The sequence below is a fragment of the Agelaius tricolor genome, unplaced genomic scaffold, assembly GCF_023055355.1.
Source record: "Agelaius tricolor isolate 1412-34295 unplaced genomic scaffold, bAgeTri1.0.p SCAF_1, whole genome shotgun sequence".
Lineage (NCBI taxonomy): Eukaryota > Metazoa > Chordata > Aves > Passeriformes > Icteridae > Agelaius > Agelaius tricolor.
Window position 1 is genome coordinate 101,700,204 of NW_027269261.1, and position 18,913 is coordinate 101,719,116.

An 18,913-nucleotide genomic window follows, 5' to 3' on the forward strand; every position below is an offset into this window, starting at 1 on the left:
AGAAGTGCCAAATTTTAAGACATTTAATTCTAGGAATGGGATGAATACATCTTGCAACTCACTGGAACAGAAAACCATGCATTTCCTAATGCAAACTGTTTTTCTGTCTTGTAAACTTCTTGCTAAACAAAGTAATAGTTAACAGATATTTAACACCTGACAGTTCCACTGGTGAAGTACATTTATTGACTCTCATAGCCTCTATGACAGGATGATAGGAGGTATAAAGTCATATGAGAAGTCAGAAAATCATCATTAAAAAATGGCAATCTTTACTTATCTTTTACTCTCTGATTTTTTAACAGAACAGTTTTCTATAAATCAAAATTCAATTTACAAATAAAAGAATGGACTAGAGAATTTGTTTTATTACTGTTTCTACTGTACTATGCTATTTAACAACTAATTTCTTAAGAATTATTCTAAAGGAGAAAAAGAATGACATTGTAGGACATGTTTCAAAGACTAGTTTTTCAGAACATAGTTAGAGAATCATGTGGAAAAACAAGCAGACTGATGACATGCACACCTGTACCATAAATAGAGCCTAGCAAGAGATCTAAGTGATTAAAGCTCAAGGGAGTGGGAGGCAAGAATGTAAGCTTGTAAAACTTGTCTCCCCTCTCCAGCCATGCTTTGTGTTGTTCAAGAAGAAAACTGTTCAAAATTCCAATCTATGATGTCATTTACTTAGATGCATCAAAATTACAATTTCTGTTGCAATTGGCAAGACATACTTCTACCTAGCTTTTTTTTTGAAGGGGGGGTTGTGTGGCTGACAAGTCAGACCTATCTTGTCTAACTACTACTTCTGTCAGCTGCTCAGTTTTGTTCCCACTTAAGAAAGAAGGCAGTGAGAGTTTGGTGCTACCTCACCAGATGTTCAGACCAGCTCTTCTACTTCTTGCTGGTTTGTTTTTTTGGTTTTTTTGCCAGAAGTTATACATAAAACAGTTGAGTTATGTGGTGCTGATGGTGGTGACACTGGAATGCATTGTTAAATGCCAATTAATTAAGTGAATTGGCACTGTGTTGAACAGCAGGGAAGTGTTTGCTTTTTATTTCTTCAAAGTGGTGGATAAAGATTAGAGACCATTAACTTGAAAGAAAGCAGTAAACCTCTCTGTCAATCAGTTTAGCAAAGGCTAATGCTGGTTACTGGGCAGAAGTAAGAATACTGCTGCAGAGGAATCAATTTAGAGCAGGCATTCAGCCTTATGAAACATATCTACTACATGCAAATCTGAATACCTATATATACATCTAAAGATCCATATCAGCATGCATTTAGAATGCTTTACAAGTTAATGTACCAGAAGGTTTAGTGGCATTAGACTTCTTTTTTTCTGGCTTCAGCTCTTCAGTGTCTACTGCTCTGAGATCCTCATCCTCCGTTTCTGTTTCCATTGCTGCATCTTCAAAGTCTCCTTCTTCCTTTTCTTCAGGAGGCATAACAGGTTTCTCTTGCTCCTTGCTAGCTACATCTGCACAAAGACAACAATACTTGTGAAGAGGAAAGTGGAAGGAGAAGTAGTCAAGTTAAAAAAAAATGTTGCATTCTGAGGCCACTGTGTATCAATTTCAGTGAACTTAGAAGAGATCTGAAGCTCAAACCCCTGTTTTATCTTTCATTCTGCTGTGCTGTGTCATGTCAGTAAGCTATTGCCTTGATTAGCTGAAGTAAGATTTGAAGAGAATAGATTGTAAAGATAATAAGATAAAATCCATTTTTTAAAGTCAAAATCAGTATTTTAATAAGTGTTATTATTGGTTGGAGTCTGACTGCAGAGTAGCATTTATTGTAGTGAAATGGTGTGGCACCTTTAACCAAAGCAAGGATTGTTAAACATAACTTTAAAAAGCAAACAGGGAACACTACAACAAATACAAGTGTTTCAGGATTTGATTCTGCAATGACAACTCTTTACCCCCAGAAATCCCACTGTACCATATGTCTGTGCATCATAGTGTTCAGAGCTTTGTTTAATATGTTCAAATGCATCAGCCTCCTCCACGTTCTGTTTAGGCTGAGCTGCATCCTGCTTTGCTTCACTGCTGGATTCCATGGTTCTCAGTCGCTTGTGGATGCGTTCATTGTGATCTCCCATCGAGCGCTCGTTGTCTGCCTGGCCAGGTTTCCTCTTGAAACTCTGAAAAGGAACAAATTAACGCCATCAACTTCAAGAGAGGTGTAGCCTACCACTAATGAGAACAGTGCTCTGACAAGGAGAAACTGAGTCCTGACTATTTGCTGGTCAATATTAAGACATTTTAAACAAAAATTTAAAGAGACAAACCTGTGTATTTTTTATGCTTTGCTTCTGAGAAGCCACCCGGGCCATACGTGTGGATTCATGGCCTTCTGACTGATTGGCACTTGAAGCTCCAGTTCCACTTTCCTGAAAGAAAAAAAATAAATTTCAAACGTTACCAAAAATAGAAACTACTGTAAACAAACTCCAGATGTTAAACTGCAGTGCTTTGCTACATTCTGTTCTGAATGACCAATGGCTCATAACTGCAAGTATAATTCTTATGGACAGCAGACAAGCCACTTCTACAGTTCAATTATCCTAAACTTACCTTTATAGGAGTGAAAATGCAGGATATCTACATAGTCTTTAAGGTTTTTTTCAGTGAATTTACAACTGGTATAAACTAAGGTCTTAGGCACAGTTCTTAAAAACTATGGCAGCAGTTCCCTGATTTCAACTTGAAAACATATTCACAGATTTAGCATTTTTAACTCGGACACTTCCACATAATTTACCTCTTTAGACTGGTCTCTTTCTGAAGCCTCTCCAGCCAGCTCAACAGCACTGTCACTCTGCAGATTTTCTTGCCCAGTCTGCCCTTGTGTTTCATGCTCCATTCTTTCCTCAGCCTCAGGGATCTCTTCATCCATCTCTGAATTGTCTTTATCCTCCTCCTCCTGAAATAGCATCAGATTATTTTAACATTCTAAAAAACATTGAGAACTCTGTGTTACTGAAAGGCACTTAAAGACAAATACAGTTGTAAGACACAGTCAGAGTGGTCTAACAAAGGGAAAGGTCTGTTTAACTGGATAGCCCCTCTGTGATGAGGTCACCAGCCTAGCACATGAAGAGAAGGCAGTGGATGCAGTTTTTCTGGATTTTTAGTAAGGGTTTTGATAATGTCCCTCACAGCATCCTTTTGGACGAGTTGTCCAGCTGTGGGATGAGTGGATTCACAGTGTGCTGGGTGGATTCTAGGGCTAAAATAATTGTACTGAATGGGGTTTCAGCTGGTGACAGTCACCAGTGCTGTTCCTTGGGTTTAAGCTCCAGGACTAGTCCTATTTAATGTATTTATCAATGATCTGGATATAGGAGTTGAATGCTCCATTAGCAAGTTTGCTGATACAAACTGGGAAGTGCTGTGGGCTCTCTTGAAGGACAAAAGACTCCTTGCAAAGAGATTTAGATTGAATGGGGCACTGGACCATGATTAAGGGGATGAAATTTAACAGGTCCAAATGCTGGATTCTGCACCTAGGATAGAATAACACTGGGCTCAAGCATAGACTGGGAGAAGAGTGGTTGGAGAGCAGCCGTGCAAAGGGATCTGGGGATGCTGGCCCACAGCAGGCTCAGAGTGAGTGAGCACTGAGCCCTGGCAGCCCAGAGGGCAATCCCCATCCTGGGGTGCATCAAACACAGCAACACCAGCTGGTCAAAAGAGGTGCTGAATCCACTGTATTCAGCACTGGTGCAGCCTCACCTGAGTGCTGTGTGCAGTTCTGGGCCCCATAAGTTAAGAAGGATGTGAAGGTCCTTTAATGTGGCCAGAGGGGAGTAACAAAGGTGGTGCAAGGGCTGGAAGCAATGTCCTATAAAGAGTGGCTAAGGACTTTGGGCTTGTCTAGTTTGGAGAGAAGGAGGCTGAAGTGTGGCCCCATTGCTCTCTACAACTTCCTGAGGAAGGGACATAGAGAGAGAGGTGCTGATCCCTTCACCCTGGTACCCAGTGATAGGATGCATGGGAATGGCCATTGGGACTTTAGTATCACTTCTTTACTGACAGGGTGGTCAAACACTGGAAAAGGCTTCCTAGAGAGGTGGCCAATGCCCCAGAGCTGTCAGTGTTTAAGAGGTATTTGGACAATGTGCTTAATAAATATGCTTAAACTTCTGGTCAGCCCTGAAGTGGTCAGGCAGCTGAACTAGATGATCACTGTAGGTTCCCTCACCACTGAAAGAGTTTTCCACTCTAACACAAGGCCAAGGAGGCAGCAGGAACACAGACAGCAGAAACACATGCTTAATAAGCATAGTTCTTATTATCTTGATGAACACTCTAACATTGTGTCTATTCAATATCAATTTTTCAATTTTTTTCAGAGTATCACACAGCACAGCCATTTCTTAAATCTTGTATAAGGAAAAAAAAAATCACACTTTTATTTATCATACTGTACCTGAGGTTGAAGGCCTTGGTCTTCATTAGGGATTCCCTTATCTTCATTTTTTTGAGCAGATTCATTTTTTTTCTCATCAGGTGGTTGTGACTCTTCCTCTTCTTCTTGTGCATCCTCAGTATTCTCTGCCTTTTCTTCTTGATCATGATCTTGATCTTCTTTATCTCCTTCATCTTCCTTCTCCTCTTTATCTTCAGAAATGCCCTCTTCAGCTGCTTTTGCATCTTGATCATCTCCTTCTGTCTCACCAGTATCCTCTGCATTCTGTTCTTCTGTCTTCTCAGCCTCATTTAAATCCATAGGTTTCTCATCTATTTCAAAATCATTCTCTTCTTCTGGATTTAAAAAAAAAATCAGAAAGGTATATAAAACTTTCAGTGAAGTACAGAGACAGTGAACATTACAGGAATTTGGAATAAAACTGCCCAGCCTGTCAAAAACCCATCAAGTACTCAGTTCTATGCACAAAATCTGTTTTCTATAGCCAGATAATTCCTTTAAGTCACAGTTGATTTCTAGCTAGCAGTGTAACTAGGATGAATTCCTAGTAACTTCCTTTAACCTGAGGGCCAATTGACCTTTGAGGGTACAAATACTCAGAAGTATAACAGAACAAAAATGAAACCACAAAAGCAACTAGACAATTAAATAAGGAGATCCCAGCCTGAGATAGGCTGTATCACTTGGGTAGCATGAAAAGCATGCTCCACAGTGTGCATGAAAGGGAGAGGTAAAGGAAAATATTGTCATGCTGACTTCTTGTCTGGCCTCCATTTGGTATGTTGGTATTTGGATGCACAAATGAATTTGCAGCTTCTTGCTGGTTACACTGAATCCTACCACCATCTCTGTCCTTTCTGTAGACAAAAAGGTTTCATGATCTGATTGCCCCCCCTACTTCCATGTGGCTTTCATCTAGGAATCTATAGAGATTTTCAGCTGTACCTTCATCCTCCTCCTCATCATCACTCTTCTCATTACTCTCCAGATTCAAATTATCAGGAAGGTCCAAAGGTTCAATTTCAGGCTCCTCTTCTTGCTGGCCATGATAAGGATCTACTTCATTGTCATCATACTCACGCTGTCAGCAAAGAATGGGGGAAAAAATAACAGGCACGGACTAAGCGGGAGGATTGGCAAAGATAAGAAACAAGATCCTACTGTATTCTCTAGGACAAAGAAATACTGGATACAATATTACATTTTGATCAGTTAAAAGTGGATTTCCAGTGGTACACATAATCATGCATAAGGAGCAGAAAGATTAATTTCAGCAAATGCATTTACATAAATTGGTGGTACTTACAACCAGCATGTTTTGTGTTCAAAAGCCAATTTTCCTAGCTGAAACATTCTAAACAGAATACGCACTCTTGGAGATGCTAAATGTACTCTTGCATACTAAGGTGTTTCTGTTGCTACACAACAGAATTAGAGTTTTGGAGCTTTGTCCATCAAAACATCAATTCAGTGTAAAGCCTGTTTTGGCAGCTATTGCAAGTTCAGGGTACTCCAGAGGAATCCTTTCTTGAATATTTATCAGAAAATGAATGAGTATTACAATGGATACAGTATGGTTTACTTTTAGCTCTGAAATGAACTTTTTTTCAGGGTGCTTCACTATTAAAAAAAAAGTATTTGAAATTCTCAGAAACACATGGTATGAGCAACAGAGTGTGGTTTAACAGCAAAATATCCATGTAGTCCATGTAATTTTTACCTCATCAATTTGTTCATGGATTTTCTCTTGATTTCCACTGTCTTCTTCCTGTTGCTCTTTTTCCTCATTCTTGGGAGGCTTTTTTTTATTATCCTTGTTTCCTGTCCCCAAATTGTCATCTTTTGCAACGAGCTCTGAATCCTCCTATTAATAAATCCAAAAGAAACTCAGTTACTTTATCCACTTTTCAAAGTCTCAGTGACATCATCTCCTACTAAAAAAAAGACAACATGCAACAGAACTTATTCCCTGAAATTATCCCCTTCTAAGACAAAAAGCTACGAGAGGCAATTCCCATTCTAGGTCACATTAAGTTAGCAGAGTTCAATTCCTTTGATACTTTTTCCCCCCATCTTGTTCCTTATTACCTCATCCATTCCTGGTCCAGTTTCTTCTGTTTTACTACTAGCATCTTCATCATCGTCATCATCTTCATCATCCCCCCAGAGCCTTTCATCTAGTTTATCATCAGCTTCAGCATTATCAAGATTGCCCATTTGCTTATCTAGTTCTTCCTCTTCATCTGAATTTTCCTCATCTTCTGTGTACAGTTCAGAATGTGTTTCAGTACAGAAGACAAAGATAATGTTTTTGTTAACTTTAGAAGCAAATAAGCAATCCTTAATTTTATCACCCCATTCAGTTTAATTGATATATGCAAAGGACACACATGCACATGTTATAGGAAAGCATCAGCCATTACTGAACTGATCTATAACTTTTCTTATAAGTTTGCCATAGTGGAAGAACAAACCTTTTTTCTCCAATTCTCCATCATGCATCTTTCCTTCAAAGTCTTCAGACATTTCAATTGCATTGTCTTCTCCTTCAATGTCTGGTTTAGAATCTTGATCCTCTTTCTCCTTCTCTTTCCCTTTTTGAAAACTGTCTTCTATCTAAATCATTGGTAAAGCAAAAAATTACAATGATTCTTGCCTATATATTAAAAGCTTCCCAAGCATATTAAAACACACAAAAACATACTGTGATATTAAATGTATCACAACAAGATTCGTAAGGTGATAGGCAAAGGTAAAAGCCAACATAAATAGGAGACTGAAGATAACTTTGTGTTTCTTTTTACCTAAGACATCCACATAATGGATTTCAAGAGCTTTTTCAGTTTCACTTCAATTAAACAAGAATCAACCCCAAACACTTGCCTGATCTTCGCTTTCTATTTTGTCGCTCACATCCTTCTTGCCTTCCCCTTCTCCAATACCACCATCCTCATAGTCATGGAACTCTGTTGCTCCCTCTCCTGCTTCATCTTCAAGTAACTCTTTTGGCAGACAAAATCCCTGCAAAGGTGAAGAGAAACTCAAAATCTTCCTCAGTAGTAAGTACACTTTTCAGCTTACTTTCTACTCAAGACTTTTATACATTAACTATATGCTTGCCATAAAGCCACTGTTACCTCTACTAACTTACCTTCAGAGCAAGCTCTGTAAAAATGCTGGTTAGAACAGAAAGCAGTTTTCCAGTACTCCTGTGAGATGCCAGTGAAATGGTGAGGTAGAACAGGATGAGGTCTGAATATTTGCAGAGCATGGGCTTTAGACGCACCAGCAAATAGCAGGACTGGTTGAAGAACTACAGTTAAAACATAAAATCAGCTGTGAGTCATTACTTATACTTACTGACATGCACCTCAGAGAGGCTCAAGACAGTGACTAAAAACATGCTCAAAGCAGAAATATCAGTAGGTGAGTTTAAGTACTATTTCTAACGTTTCTGGAGCTTTTTCTAGATTTTTCACAAAAACTTTGCCTTCTTACTACAGAAATGCTTAGCTTTTGCTGGACACTACAGAAGACTACTTTTATTTGTCCCCAGTTTCTCACATGCTTCTAGTTCTAAGGCACTGGGCAAGAAGAAGCAGTGCATATTTAACCACCAAAGTAGTTACAATTCCAAATATCTCAAGAGTTCTAAGCTAAAAAATTCATGAAAAGAAAAACTTTACCTTATGTTTATATGAAGTGCAGTCTTCCCTGTAAGATTTCAGGATCTCCAGGAGTTCTGAAACACCTAAAATTGCCTTCTGCACATGTAAAGCCTCCAAATCAGCAGACAGATTTTGATCCAAAAGTTTAGTTATATGTCCAGCTTTAATCACATCAAGTAAGGCTGCATCCTCTTTGTTTGAAACACATTAAAAAAAATGGAGATCAAGTCAGATATTCTAAAAATGTTATAGCAAGCAATCTAGAAATAGCCACCCTATCTGTCTAAATACACAATTTCTATTAAAATAGTAATTTCCTTGTGTATTGGCACCTCTGACACACACTGTTTAAAAAATTAAGGTTTGCATGGTTTAAACTCTTCTGCTCCCCACTCAAGTATATTGACAAACTTACCATTTTCCTCTGAAGATTTTTCTTCCTCTTTTCCACCTTCCTGTTTTCTCTCTACCAAACACTGAACAGCATACAGAATAGCATGGATAACAGTTTCCACTTTTGTTGAGAACTGCTCCACAAACTCTTCATCCGACTGTTGATTTCCTTTTGAACCATAACACAGGCAGTTTTACATGCTTGTAAACATCAGATTGCAGGTTCCTATGTTTCCTTTATGCAAGGACAATGACAACACTATGCAACTTTTACTACACAGTTCTACCAAAATCTCCTTGCTAATCCTGACCTACAATTACAGTGCAGGATCCATCACTAATAGAGATGGTAAAAAAATTATACTGCACAAATAATGTCTGGACTTAATTTTGCAAGTTTTAATTTCATGAAGTTTTTGGATATCAGAAGGAACACAGGGCCACCTTCAGCAATAACCAAACTAATAAATTCTTGTGTCTTTACCAACATAACAAATCAGGTGGAGAAAAATTATCCTCACCAGTGCAATTTGACACGGGAGCAAGAAGCTGTGTTCTCCAGGCTGTGAAGTGTGAAGATGTGTTATTAACTTCTTCTTGTATATACTTCAGGCTCTTGATTAGGGCTATCTGATTTGCAGCTTCCATGTCTTGTCCTTTTGGAAGAAACAGGGACTCTATGCTTTGTAACTGGGCTGAGACTTCCAGCAAACAACTCACAGCTGATGTGCAAACTTCAAAGTCTCTCCTGCAACAGAAATACCATAATACTGAAAGAAGAACAAACAGTCCAACTTAAGATTAAACCTTTTCTTGGTCATGGATAAGGGAGAGGCAGCATACATCCAGCCTGAATTTATTAAAGAAAAGATTTGACAAAAAGCTTATAGTTACACTGTTTCAAGCAGGGAGAAAATCAGAAGATTGTTATTAAATAGGCTACAAACGTATTTTAAAATGAAAATCTCTTCATTAACTTTATATTTGAAATTCACCTCATTAGCTAAGGAGCTATGGGGATAAAATCCTGAGAGATCAAAGACAAAGTGGGAAGCTGAGACAGAAATTTTTTTCACTTGACAAGGGAACGGGAGAAGACATACATTTCTTTAAAGAGTCAAGCACTGCATTTTGCAAAAAAATGAACAGAAAAATGTTTGAAGAGCATCTGAACCCACTTTTCAATAAATGCATAGGCAAAAATTTTCAAAATTACTTCACACATACTATGTGAACATAAAGAAGGGATGTTCATGTGTAGGACTCACCAGGAATAAAAGGAGGTCTCACGTGACTGTTGTCTTACTCTGTCCACCTCTGCTTTCATGGCCTTCACATTTGCCATCACTGCAGTCAGTTGTGTAGCTACCTGCAGCCACACCTGATCCTTATTTCTCATCCTGCATCCAGGAGGCAACTGCTCAGCTGATACTGGAGACAAATGCTTTAGATCTGAGGGAATCAGGTCAGGTATTCCCACAAGAACATCTCCCATTTCAGGGACTGAACTCTGAGGAATGTTGGGTTTGACATCAGTGCTTTCACTGTCACTGCATCTGGCTGTCTCTTCTTTTGGGCAGCACTGGATAAACCAAGACAGCTCCTCGAGAAGCATCACATACTGCATGCAGAGCTGCTGCAGTCTGTCTGTCCAGTGTTGAATACTGCCTTGAGGAGGAAATGCTGCATTGTACTCTCTGTCAGCAGTCAGCCTAGAATCTATCTCTTGTATACAACTCAGGAGGTTCCTAGTTAAGAAGAAAAAAGAGAAGTTAAGATCACTGAGTTTTATGTTGTACTTCATTTTTAAAAGATCTACCTTTAACTAAATTATAATTTTTTTTAAATCTAGATAACTTCTCCTGGAAAAACTAAAACAATAGTTGTTTTTTTTTAAAAAAAGGTGGGTTAATTAGTGATTTTTTTCCCTCCCTGAATTATGAAATACTACAAAGCCCTGGAAATCTGATTTGTTATGAAAGTCATAGTAATGTAGATAAATGTCCACAAAGTTTTACTATTTCTGTGACTCTAAAGCTGAAGAGTTTGTTTAGTTGGGGTTTTCTGTTTATTCATTTTTTTCAAGTTTCCTGGCCTTAGACTAAATTTTGCAGCAGTAATCTCCAGTCTAGAATTGCTTCTCTGTACAAAGGTGCTAGCTCCTAATCTGACTTCTAGAAATTTCATGGACTACAGAGTGCTAAGCACAAATATGCTCAACAAAGGTGGCATCTGCAATGACTCTGATGACTCAAGCAATGAAATGAAAGACCACATAGAGTAAGAAAGATTCTTACACACTTTTCCTTTTACAGTTTTGACACAACATCCAGTATGTCCCACCTTTCCAGAATTTTCCTTTGTAAGCTGTTGATGCTTCACTTATTTTGGCTCAAAATACCACCCAAATCATTTATTTGCCCCAGGTCGAGCCAACAACTTGAATGTAAACTAAATTAACTTAGGCCAATACCAAATGAGAGAGATATAACAATCTGTAAGTTTAATGGTTTAACTGTGTAATTAACTACAGGAATTAGTTCACATATATGCCTTACTTGTTCTACAAAATTATTTTGATTCCAAAATACTGGCTGCAGTGATAGGATAAACTTAGATCTTTTCTATCTAGGCTTAATTGAGGGGAAAAGAAATATCAGGAAGAAGAGGAAAAAGTTGTTTTTGTCTTCTGCATTATTTTCCATCTTTCTTGAACTGATTTGCTTACTGTCAAAACCTCTTGCCAACAATTAAACATTGGAAGATGGAAAATACCTGAGTAAGATCCACTGTTCTGTCAGTGCGGTAAGAGATCGCCTCTGTCTCACAAGTGTCTGCATGAGGTGTGCAGTGAACCCTTTGCAGCGCTCAATGCTGCCCAGTCCAATATCCTAAACAAAACAGAGACAGAAGAAGTGGGAGGGAACAGTGAGATGAACAATGAGACAATGGCAGTCTGTGTGCCTCCATTTCACTGAGCAGTCTGAAAGATTATGGTTTAATTGAACAAGTCTTACAAAATTTGCCTTTCAAGTAACTTCTGCAACAGTCACTCACATTAGATTTCACTCCACTGAAGCAATACTTACCAGGAAGTTGGTTCCAGTATTAGATCTACCTTATACAAATAATGATTAGAATCTGAAGAGGTACCAGCCTAAATGCTTTACATTCATGACCAATGCTACAACCATTCATTTTACCAGATATACTGACAATTACTTTCACTCCTTGCATTAGAAGTGAAAGGAGATCACGTCTTAAAGGTCACATTAGAAGGTCACATCTTAAAGATCAGAATAAATGGTGACAACACAGAGCATAACTGCACAGTCAAGTTCCACTATTTGTATCCAGTATCAGGTGTGACTTTGATAAGATCATGTTGTAAAACAAGAGGTAAAGCATAGTGAGAGGAAGAACATCTGGAAGAGGTGCTTTTTTTCTGCAATTTTGGAAAAGTTGTTCTGGTATGGCAGAGTTCATTTGTCTGTTCTACTGGTTTTAGACCAGTAAATGAAGAAATGTATTAGCACTTTTTGTGTTGGACACAGACTCCTGTTATGCCCAATTGTAAGTATCAACTGATTTCTTCAAGAACACTGGATCACGTTGGGATTATTTTCCTTACAAGTTTGGATTCAGCATTTCATGAGTTTCTTCATGCACAAAAATGAGGCAATTAGGGATCTGCTGGGATGAAAGATAATGTACACTGAACAGATCATTAACTTCTTTCCCTGAACCAATTGTGTCCCTACATAAAACAGCAGGTTTCAACATGCTGCACTTAATGAGAGCTACCAAAGTGTCATATTTAGTATCATATTACACAACAGCGTTATCTCCCATCACTTTTTTACAAGGAAATTTCAGTCCAAGCTGGTAAAATGAAGTTAACAGAACTAAGATTCTGGTTTTACTTTGCTGGTTTTACCTTGGCAGGTGCTAACAAGGCTGTCTGGAGCCGAGAGTGACGTGCAAGTGACCGATAGAAGTACTTCTGGCACCCATCCCAGGCAGAAGAAATCTCTGTCAGCAACCTGGCAGAGCACAAAGAAGTATGGTATTAAAAAGTACCTCAGCATGCTGGAGCCACCACATCAGCTCTCCAACCTAACAGTTTTGCCTGAAATTTGTTGCTTAGAAAATGCATCGAAGTTCCTGTTCTTCATTTTATCTAAAAATATTCTAGTCTTAAGAAAACATTTGATTTTTAAAATAAATTCTAGGAAAACCCTAAGTAATCGCAGAAAAATCTCTATCTTTGAATACCATTTAATACTTTCATAGTGATATTGCTTTTCTTCCCCCCATGCAGCTAAATCTAGCTTCATACAGAAGCCTTACTTCTGATACATAAACTAAATGCTTACATCCCAGGACAATAACCAGCAAGTCTCAATGACAAAAAAAGCCCTTGTTGTCAGAAAAACAGTTGAAAAGAAATTTGAAAAAAACATCTTTCCCCAAAGAAAGCTTTTCCAGTAATGCCCACTTTGAAGTATTTTCTCCTGAAATATCCCATTATTCAACGAAGACAAAGCAATGAAGAAATCCCTGAAAATCACAGTTCACCTTCAATAAAATCATTAGCAGTTTACACTCTAATATATCACAGTTCACCTTCAATAAAATCATTAGCAGTTTACACTCTAATATACTGCTAGCAAAGCATCCCAGGCAAGGCTGGACAGTGGAGGGCTAACTGAAATCTAATTCATGGAAAGAACGAAACTGAGGGTATAGTTATTAAAGTGCAAATATAGAAAAAAAAAAAAAAAAAAAAAAGAAATTAAAAAAATCCCAAATCCTTGTTCAGTTATACATACCAAACTGAGATGTAATGGGAGGAAGGGAATATGCAAAATCCTAAATGAATTACTGTTGAGAAACCCCAGTCTAAATCAACACGCCATAAATTCTGTATATTACAGCTGCAATTCCCACAATCTGGGGATGAGAAGTCCTGGGTACATACGTGGTGTCCAGCTCATGTGTGCAATCCACTGCAGCCAGGGCACTGCGCAAGTCCAGCGGACGCAGGTACAGAACCTCCTGGCAGTCTTCTGAGCGGCACCAGGACAGACCCTTCCGGTATGACAAACCTGGAACGGAATTTCATCACACATCCTTTGATGCCCTCCTTTTTTGTATGAAAAATGTCACTCACACAGTTGGTAGGAAGACATTAAAATGTTCTTATTTTGACAAGTCTTTGAACATGCTACAAGTTTTGTAATGTAAGAACACGTCGTAGCTGAGCTATCTTGAGCTGAACAACACAGCTGAAATAAGACTAACACAGACCTGTGTACATTACAGACTTTCCACTGCCCCATGTCCTTTAAGAAAGCTGCGTTAGGGGTCATTTTTAAGACATGAAAAGGCTGGTGAATGAGGAGGGTAAAGGTGTTACCTTACATCATATTATGGTGGGTTTAAATATATTGGCAAAGATAGTAAAATGCTCAAGAGCTCTGTACTGTTAAACCAAGCCCATTTTTAGTGGAAGCTCACCTGTTTTAGCAAGGCTTTTAAAGAGATCTGACAAAGCCCGTTGCTTTTGCATCTGAATATGCTTTGCCTCTGATTTCTGCTTCTCCTTAGTTGCTGTCTGATCAAATGTTAAATTTTGCAGTTCAGCTACAGAAACAATAACACCACCTGTATAGAAGACAGCAGACAAAGGTATGAGATTGAAATTTTCATGTACACAAAGCATTCTCTGGGAAGACAACTATATATCTGCACTTGTTCCTGACTTGTTCCATTTATGTTAGAGAGGTCAACTGTGGTATGGACATCACAAGAAAACCTAACCTGTGAACTGGTCGAGATTTTCCACCAGGTTTAAGAATGAATTATTTTCTGTAACTGCTGTACACATTTTCTTCATTTTCTTCGTCAGCTTAGACAGACGATACTGAAGAGAATCTGTATGAAATGTGATGATGCCCTGACATTCTGGGAGTGCCCTCTGAAAAAAAAAATGGAAGAAAATTATACACAAATACTCAAAGCTCTCATTTGACTCCTAGGAGTAAATTGCTTTAAAAAAGGGCTCAATTCTGCATTTATCTGAAACCCCAAAACATGCTCATGTGATTCTTTCATCAGTTCAGCACCAATACTTGAGAAAAATCATAACACATGTATGTCAGGCAGGCATTATTTTTGAACAGTCCAGTGAATGATGCTATGATCTTACCGTCTTAGGTGTTTGTCATTACCTCTATGACAAAAGTAATCACTATGTCAGGTCAGCTTCCTCTGCCTTCCAATTCTAAAGGCCTTAACCTAAATCACTAATGGCCTCAGGGTGGTCAGGTAAGAACACCCTCACTCACTTTCCACTAGACAACAAAAACAGTGTGCAGGTAGAAATTATTAAATAACGGAATTAATTCCTCAGCATATCCAAAGCTTTTCAATTTTTTTTTTTTGTTCAATTTTTTTTTTGTTCAATTTCAATTGTTTCCATGCATCTTCTTTAAGGAATGAAGACAACATGGAGCTGCAAGCAGTGAAACCAATAACCCTGTTAACTATCAGTAACAGGCTTACAAATCACCCACTAACAAACAAAACCGTCAATCAATCAAATACATTAGATTTGCATTAAATTTCTGCCTCCTTGCTCTACCCTCCTGTACAGGACATGAGCAAGATCAGCCCTGCTCCTGGTCTGAAGAAACAGAACAAAGCAGAGGGTAACTCAGCATTTCCCACTTACCACCAAATTCTGATGAGTTATGATTGTCTCCTTGCATCTTGTTAATAAAAACTAATGATATGAATAGGAATCTCTTTCAGGAAGAAAATTAGCTGACTTCCTCTCTGAGCTGGGCAAATTATTTAGAGACATAGTCAACTGAGACTCTCTGGAACAGGATTTACCATGCATCAGCTTGTCCAAGGCAAATGTTCACAGTCCACAAACTGTCAGTCAACAGCAAACATGTGACAATATAGTGCATTCCCTTATGAGTATCCAAGCCAAAAGTGATTTAATATTTAATCAGACCTCATATGCACAAATCCTACAGCTACATCATTATTTGTTTGGGTCCTTGTTTAGGAAAAAAATGAGTAATAATAATTTCAACTCCCAGGCTGTTTTACTTCACTAGTAGAGAAGTAACAAATTGCTGCAGGCACTATGTAAGCAAATGGGAGATGAGATGTGTAACAGCCTCATCTCTGTGTATCAGAGCACAGATATAGTGCCAGATCAGTACAGACCATGCTTGTCATCCCATGCTGCATTCCCACCCATCTGCAGTGTTGCATAACACTGAACACAAGTAAGACCAAAAAAGTTTATGATATATTCAACAGATCTGACACTTACATAAGATTTTCCTGCATTAATCAGTGAAAAGCAATGTATAGATGAGAATAGGGAAACTGTTCTTCCCACACTTAGAATAACTAATTCAGTCACCTTGGTAACATCTGTTCTAGCAGACAGAACCTTTCTCAATGTGTTGTTTAGCCTCTGAATTTTGGTTTCTTTGTCGTCAGACTCCTCTTGCTTTTGCATGCAGTCCAGCTGCTCTTCCTTACCAATCTCCACCAAGGCAGGCTGACACGGCTCATCCAGAACAACTTCAAACTTCTTCATGAATTTAAAGAGAGTTCTAATTACCAAATGAAAACAAAAAATTACTGGGTTTTGTAATCCTGGAAATCTCTCAACTGCTGGAAATAAATGTTTTCACTGTGTTATGAGCAGAAGAAGCATTTCTGCATTCAAATGTAAGATCATAGAGAAATCATCTAGACAGAAGGTTTCAAAAAGGGGAGCTTTATTTTAAGTTCTGACTTACCTGCGTATTTTTTCAACTGATTGCTTTATAGCCCAGAAGCTGACATCATTCCACCTGGAAATCTTCACAAATTCCTATTAGGAAAAAAATAATCAATGGGATTACTTATGTAAATGAAATTAACTATTTCCACATCAAAGATGATCTTTAAACCTTATCAGCTACAATGATCTGGTAGCCCTAAAATGCCAAACATTTTAGTAAGTGAGCAAATTATTGCACAGGCATCTTATTAACATAATATTTGCACTGCATAAAAACTGCTGCACAGCCAGATGTTGTGAAATGAACAGCCCTGGGTAGAAACCTTCATGGATAAATGGGCTGATCAAACATTAAAGCTTTCAATCAACCCCTCCCCCACCTCAAGAATTAATTCTTGTCAAAGAAAATGTTTAGTAGGGATTTCAGTGGCCAACAGAACTATTATAGACAAATTCAAATAGCTTCTGCTCCACTGTTTCTTTGATTAGACCAATATGTTGTCTGAGCCAAGTCTCCTTTTACCTTAAGTTCTTTTTCTATGGGCTGACGAAGTTCAGTGATTTTGGCCTCAACACACTCTGAAAACTGCTTATAGTAATTGTATAGATTCCACAGGATGCTGCACAGAACATCTAGAAGGGAGAAGGGACAGATGATGATAATAATAATAATAATAATAATAATAATAATAACAACCCTTCTTTTACAAGAGGGCATTTTTCAGTATCATTACAATAAATATACACCAGTTTTTTTGGAAGCTTAGCAACACCGAAAGATGGGATAAATTGACCAACAGGACAACAGTAAAACATCCCTATTGGCTTGTGTTCTATTTATGAGCTCAGTGACCTGTCTGGAAAGTCTGGAACACCTGATGGCTGAATATTGGAATGCTGTATAGGTAACTCATCAGAGATAATGCTAACAACTTACCCTTTTCTGCTACTTGAGGCAGCAGCAAGACATGGCAGTGGAAAACCAGCAGTACCTGGAGCCGTGCCTGAAACTCTCCCAGAGTAGAGCCTTCAATGAAAGCCTGCAATGTGCTGACCAGTGTTTTCAGATCCATTTGCTCAGTTCCTGAACATTGCACCAGAAATTCAGAAAGAAAGTGAGAGAAAACAAAAAACAAAAAAACAAAAAAACAAAACAAAACAAAAAAAAAAAAAACAAAACAAAAACAAAAAAACAAAAAAAACAAAAACAAAACAAAAACACCCCTAAAATATTTACTTAAAAATTGATTGTTGTCTGGTTTTTATAACTTTCAATTAAATATTGAGTCTCAATTAGGAAAAGTTCGAAACAAAATAGGAAAGGGGCAGAGAGGGGAAGAATTCTGATTTAATAAGAAGTGAAATTAACAGACTCCACACTGGAACAAAGGAAAGGGAACAAGAAGCAGCATTAAAATAGTGACTGAGAAGGTCACTTATATGTTGAATTTCAGAATCCATTGAGTATTTACAGAATACTTGCTATTCTCTAAGAATGAATGGCTTTTTCAGTCATGATAAGCAACAGCACAAATAAGTCACTGCCAGTTCCTTAACTCCTCAAAGTCATGAGGACAGAAATAGAGCAGAAGAATCTGGTAGAGAATACAGTGTCTTTAGGGTATTATCTGTGGAAGAAGACATGTTGTCCTCTTTGAGATGTAATAACTGAAGGATCTGAGGCTCATCAAGTGCATTAAGTAGTCACGAGATTGGAAATTTGGCCTCAAGTCAGAGGACACTGCTTTCATCTTTACAATTCCATTAAATTTGGGGGAGGCAAGGTGTTGCCCCTCATTCCCCTATTTTATGTAACATGAACACATACAGACAGATTTGCTAAGAACAGTATGTACCAAAACCTACTTACTCTAAGAATTTTTTAGGCTTTATACAGAATGTTAAAAGCAGTTCAGCTGGGATATGAATTATGCTTTCTGCAATTAAAAAAACAAGGAGCCTTTTCCAGTTGCAGATGGAGGCCTCCTACCCTCCAAATCTGTTTGAAATGTTTGTATATGCATGATGTACAGCTATCACAATTCTACTTTCTTTTAGGTGCTTTTTAAAGACATCTTTTCTTTACATCACAACACAGGCTCTATGAGCCACAAGTGTTTTCACAAATATATACAAAGTTCACTGCATATGGAAAACCCTACACAGTCATGGAATTTACTGTGGGCAAAGAACTATACCTGAAAGTGCACTGTCAAAGTTTGGCATTTAGGACCATAATCATACTAGAAACTGCATCACATTTATTTTAAGGCCAGCACTTACCTTCTGTGTTTGCCTCTGTCTGTTCTTGAACATACTTCTCAATCATCTGATAGATTGAGAACCAGTGCTTTGTGGATTTCTCCACATGCTGCTTCATAACATTGTCCAAACTTACTGACCAGCAACTAGAAACAATAAGAAAAGGGAGAGAGAAATCAAAAATATCATGGGTACTTTGAACTTTGGGTTCAAAACAACCAAAGTTTGTTTTCTGTTTCTATTAAACTAATGGAAAATGTAGCAGGATGAAAGAATCTGCACATTAGCTTAATATATACGATTTCTGAGGATCATTGTTTTGCTACCATTATT

At 38.0% G+C, this 18,913-nt stretch overlaps 1 protein-coding gene across 4 annotated transcripts in view; it reads right to left on the reverse strand.

The window, feature by feature from the left end:
• The window catches only part of MDN1 (midasin AAA ATPase 1), a 94,624-nt gene that overhangs the window by 8,393 nt on the left and 67,318 nt on the right, over window positions 1–18,913 (reverse strand). Inside the window, exons 69-93 of one of the 4 annotated variants that reach the window (XM_071445742.1) lie at window positions 18,602–18,726; window positions 17,256–17,402; window positions 16,842–16,951; window positions 16,335–16,408; window positions 15,950–16,145; window positions 14,326–14,482; window positions 14,023–14,169; window positions 13,484–13,610; window positions 12,440–12,545; window positions 11,278–11,393; window positions 9,771–10,250; window positions 9,024–9,250; window positions 8,525–8,671; window positions 8,128–8,300; window positions 7,593–7,754; window positions 7,325–7,462; window positions 6,916–7,057; window positions 6,530–6,699; window positions 6,162–6,305; window positions 5,387–5,522; window positions 4,442–4,776; window positions 2,771–2,932; window positions 2,298–2,399; window positions 1,949–2,150; window positions 1,314–1,484 (exon numbers count right to left, since the gene is read on the reverse strand). In XM_071445742.1, the coding sequence (XP_071301843.1) occupies window positions 1,314–1,484; window positions 1,949–2,150; window positions 2,298–2,399; window positions 2,771–2,932; window positions 4,442–4,776; window positions 5,387–5,522; window positions 6,162–6,305; window positions 6,530–6,699; window positions 6,916–7,057; window positions 7,325–7,462; window positions 7,593–7,754; window positions 8,128–8,300; window positions 8,525–8,671; window positions 9,024–9,250; window positions 9,771–10,250; window positions 11,278–11,393; window positions 12,440–12,545; window positions 13,484–13,610; window positions 14,023–14,169; window positions 14,326–14,482; window positions 15,950–16,145; window positions 16,335–16,408; window positions 16,842–16,951; window positions 17,256–17,402; window positions 18,602–18,726 (4,196 nt within the window). Of the gene's footprint in view, window positions 1–1,313; window positions 1,485–1,948; window positions 2,151–2,297; window positions 2,400–2,770; window positions 2,933–4,441; window positions 4,777–5,386; window positions 5,523–6,161; window positions 6,306–6,529; window positions 6,703–6,915; window positions 7,058–7,320; window positions 7,463–7,592; window positions 7,755–8,127; window positions 8,301–8,524; window positions 8,672–9,023; window positions 9,251–9,770; window positions 10,251–11,277; window positions 11,394–12,439; window positions 12,546–13,483; window positions 13,611–14,022; window positions 14,170–14,325; window positions 14,483–15,949; window positions 16,146–16,334; window positions 16,409–16,841; window positions 16,952–17,255; window positions 17,403–18,601; window positions 18,727–18,913 lie in introns of all 4 variants that reach the window. The other 3 variants (XM_071445732.1, XM_071445723.1, XM_071445713.1) reach the window with 3 other exon arrangements.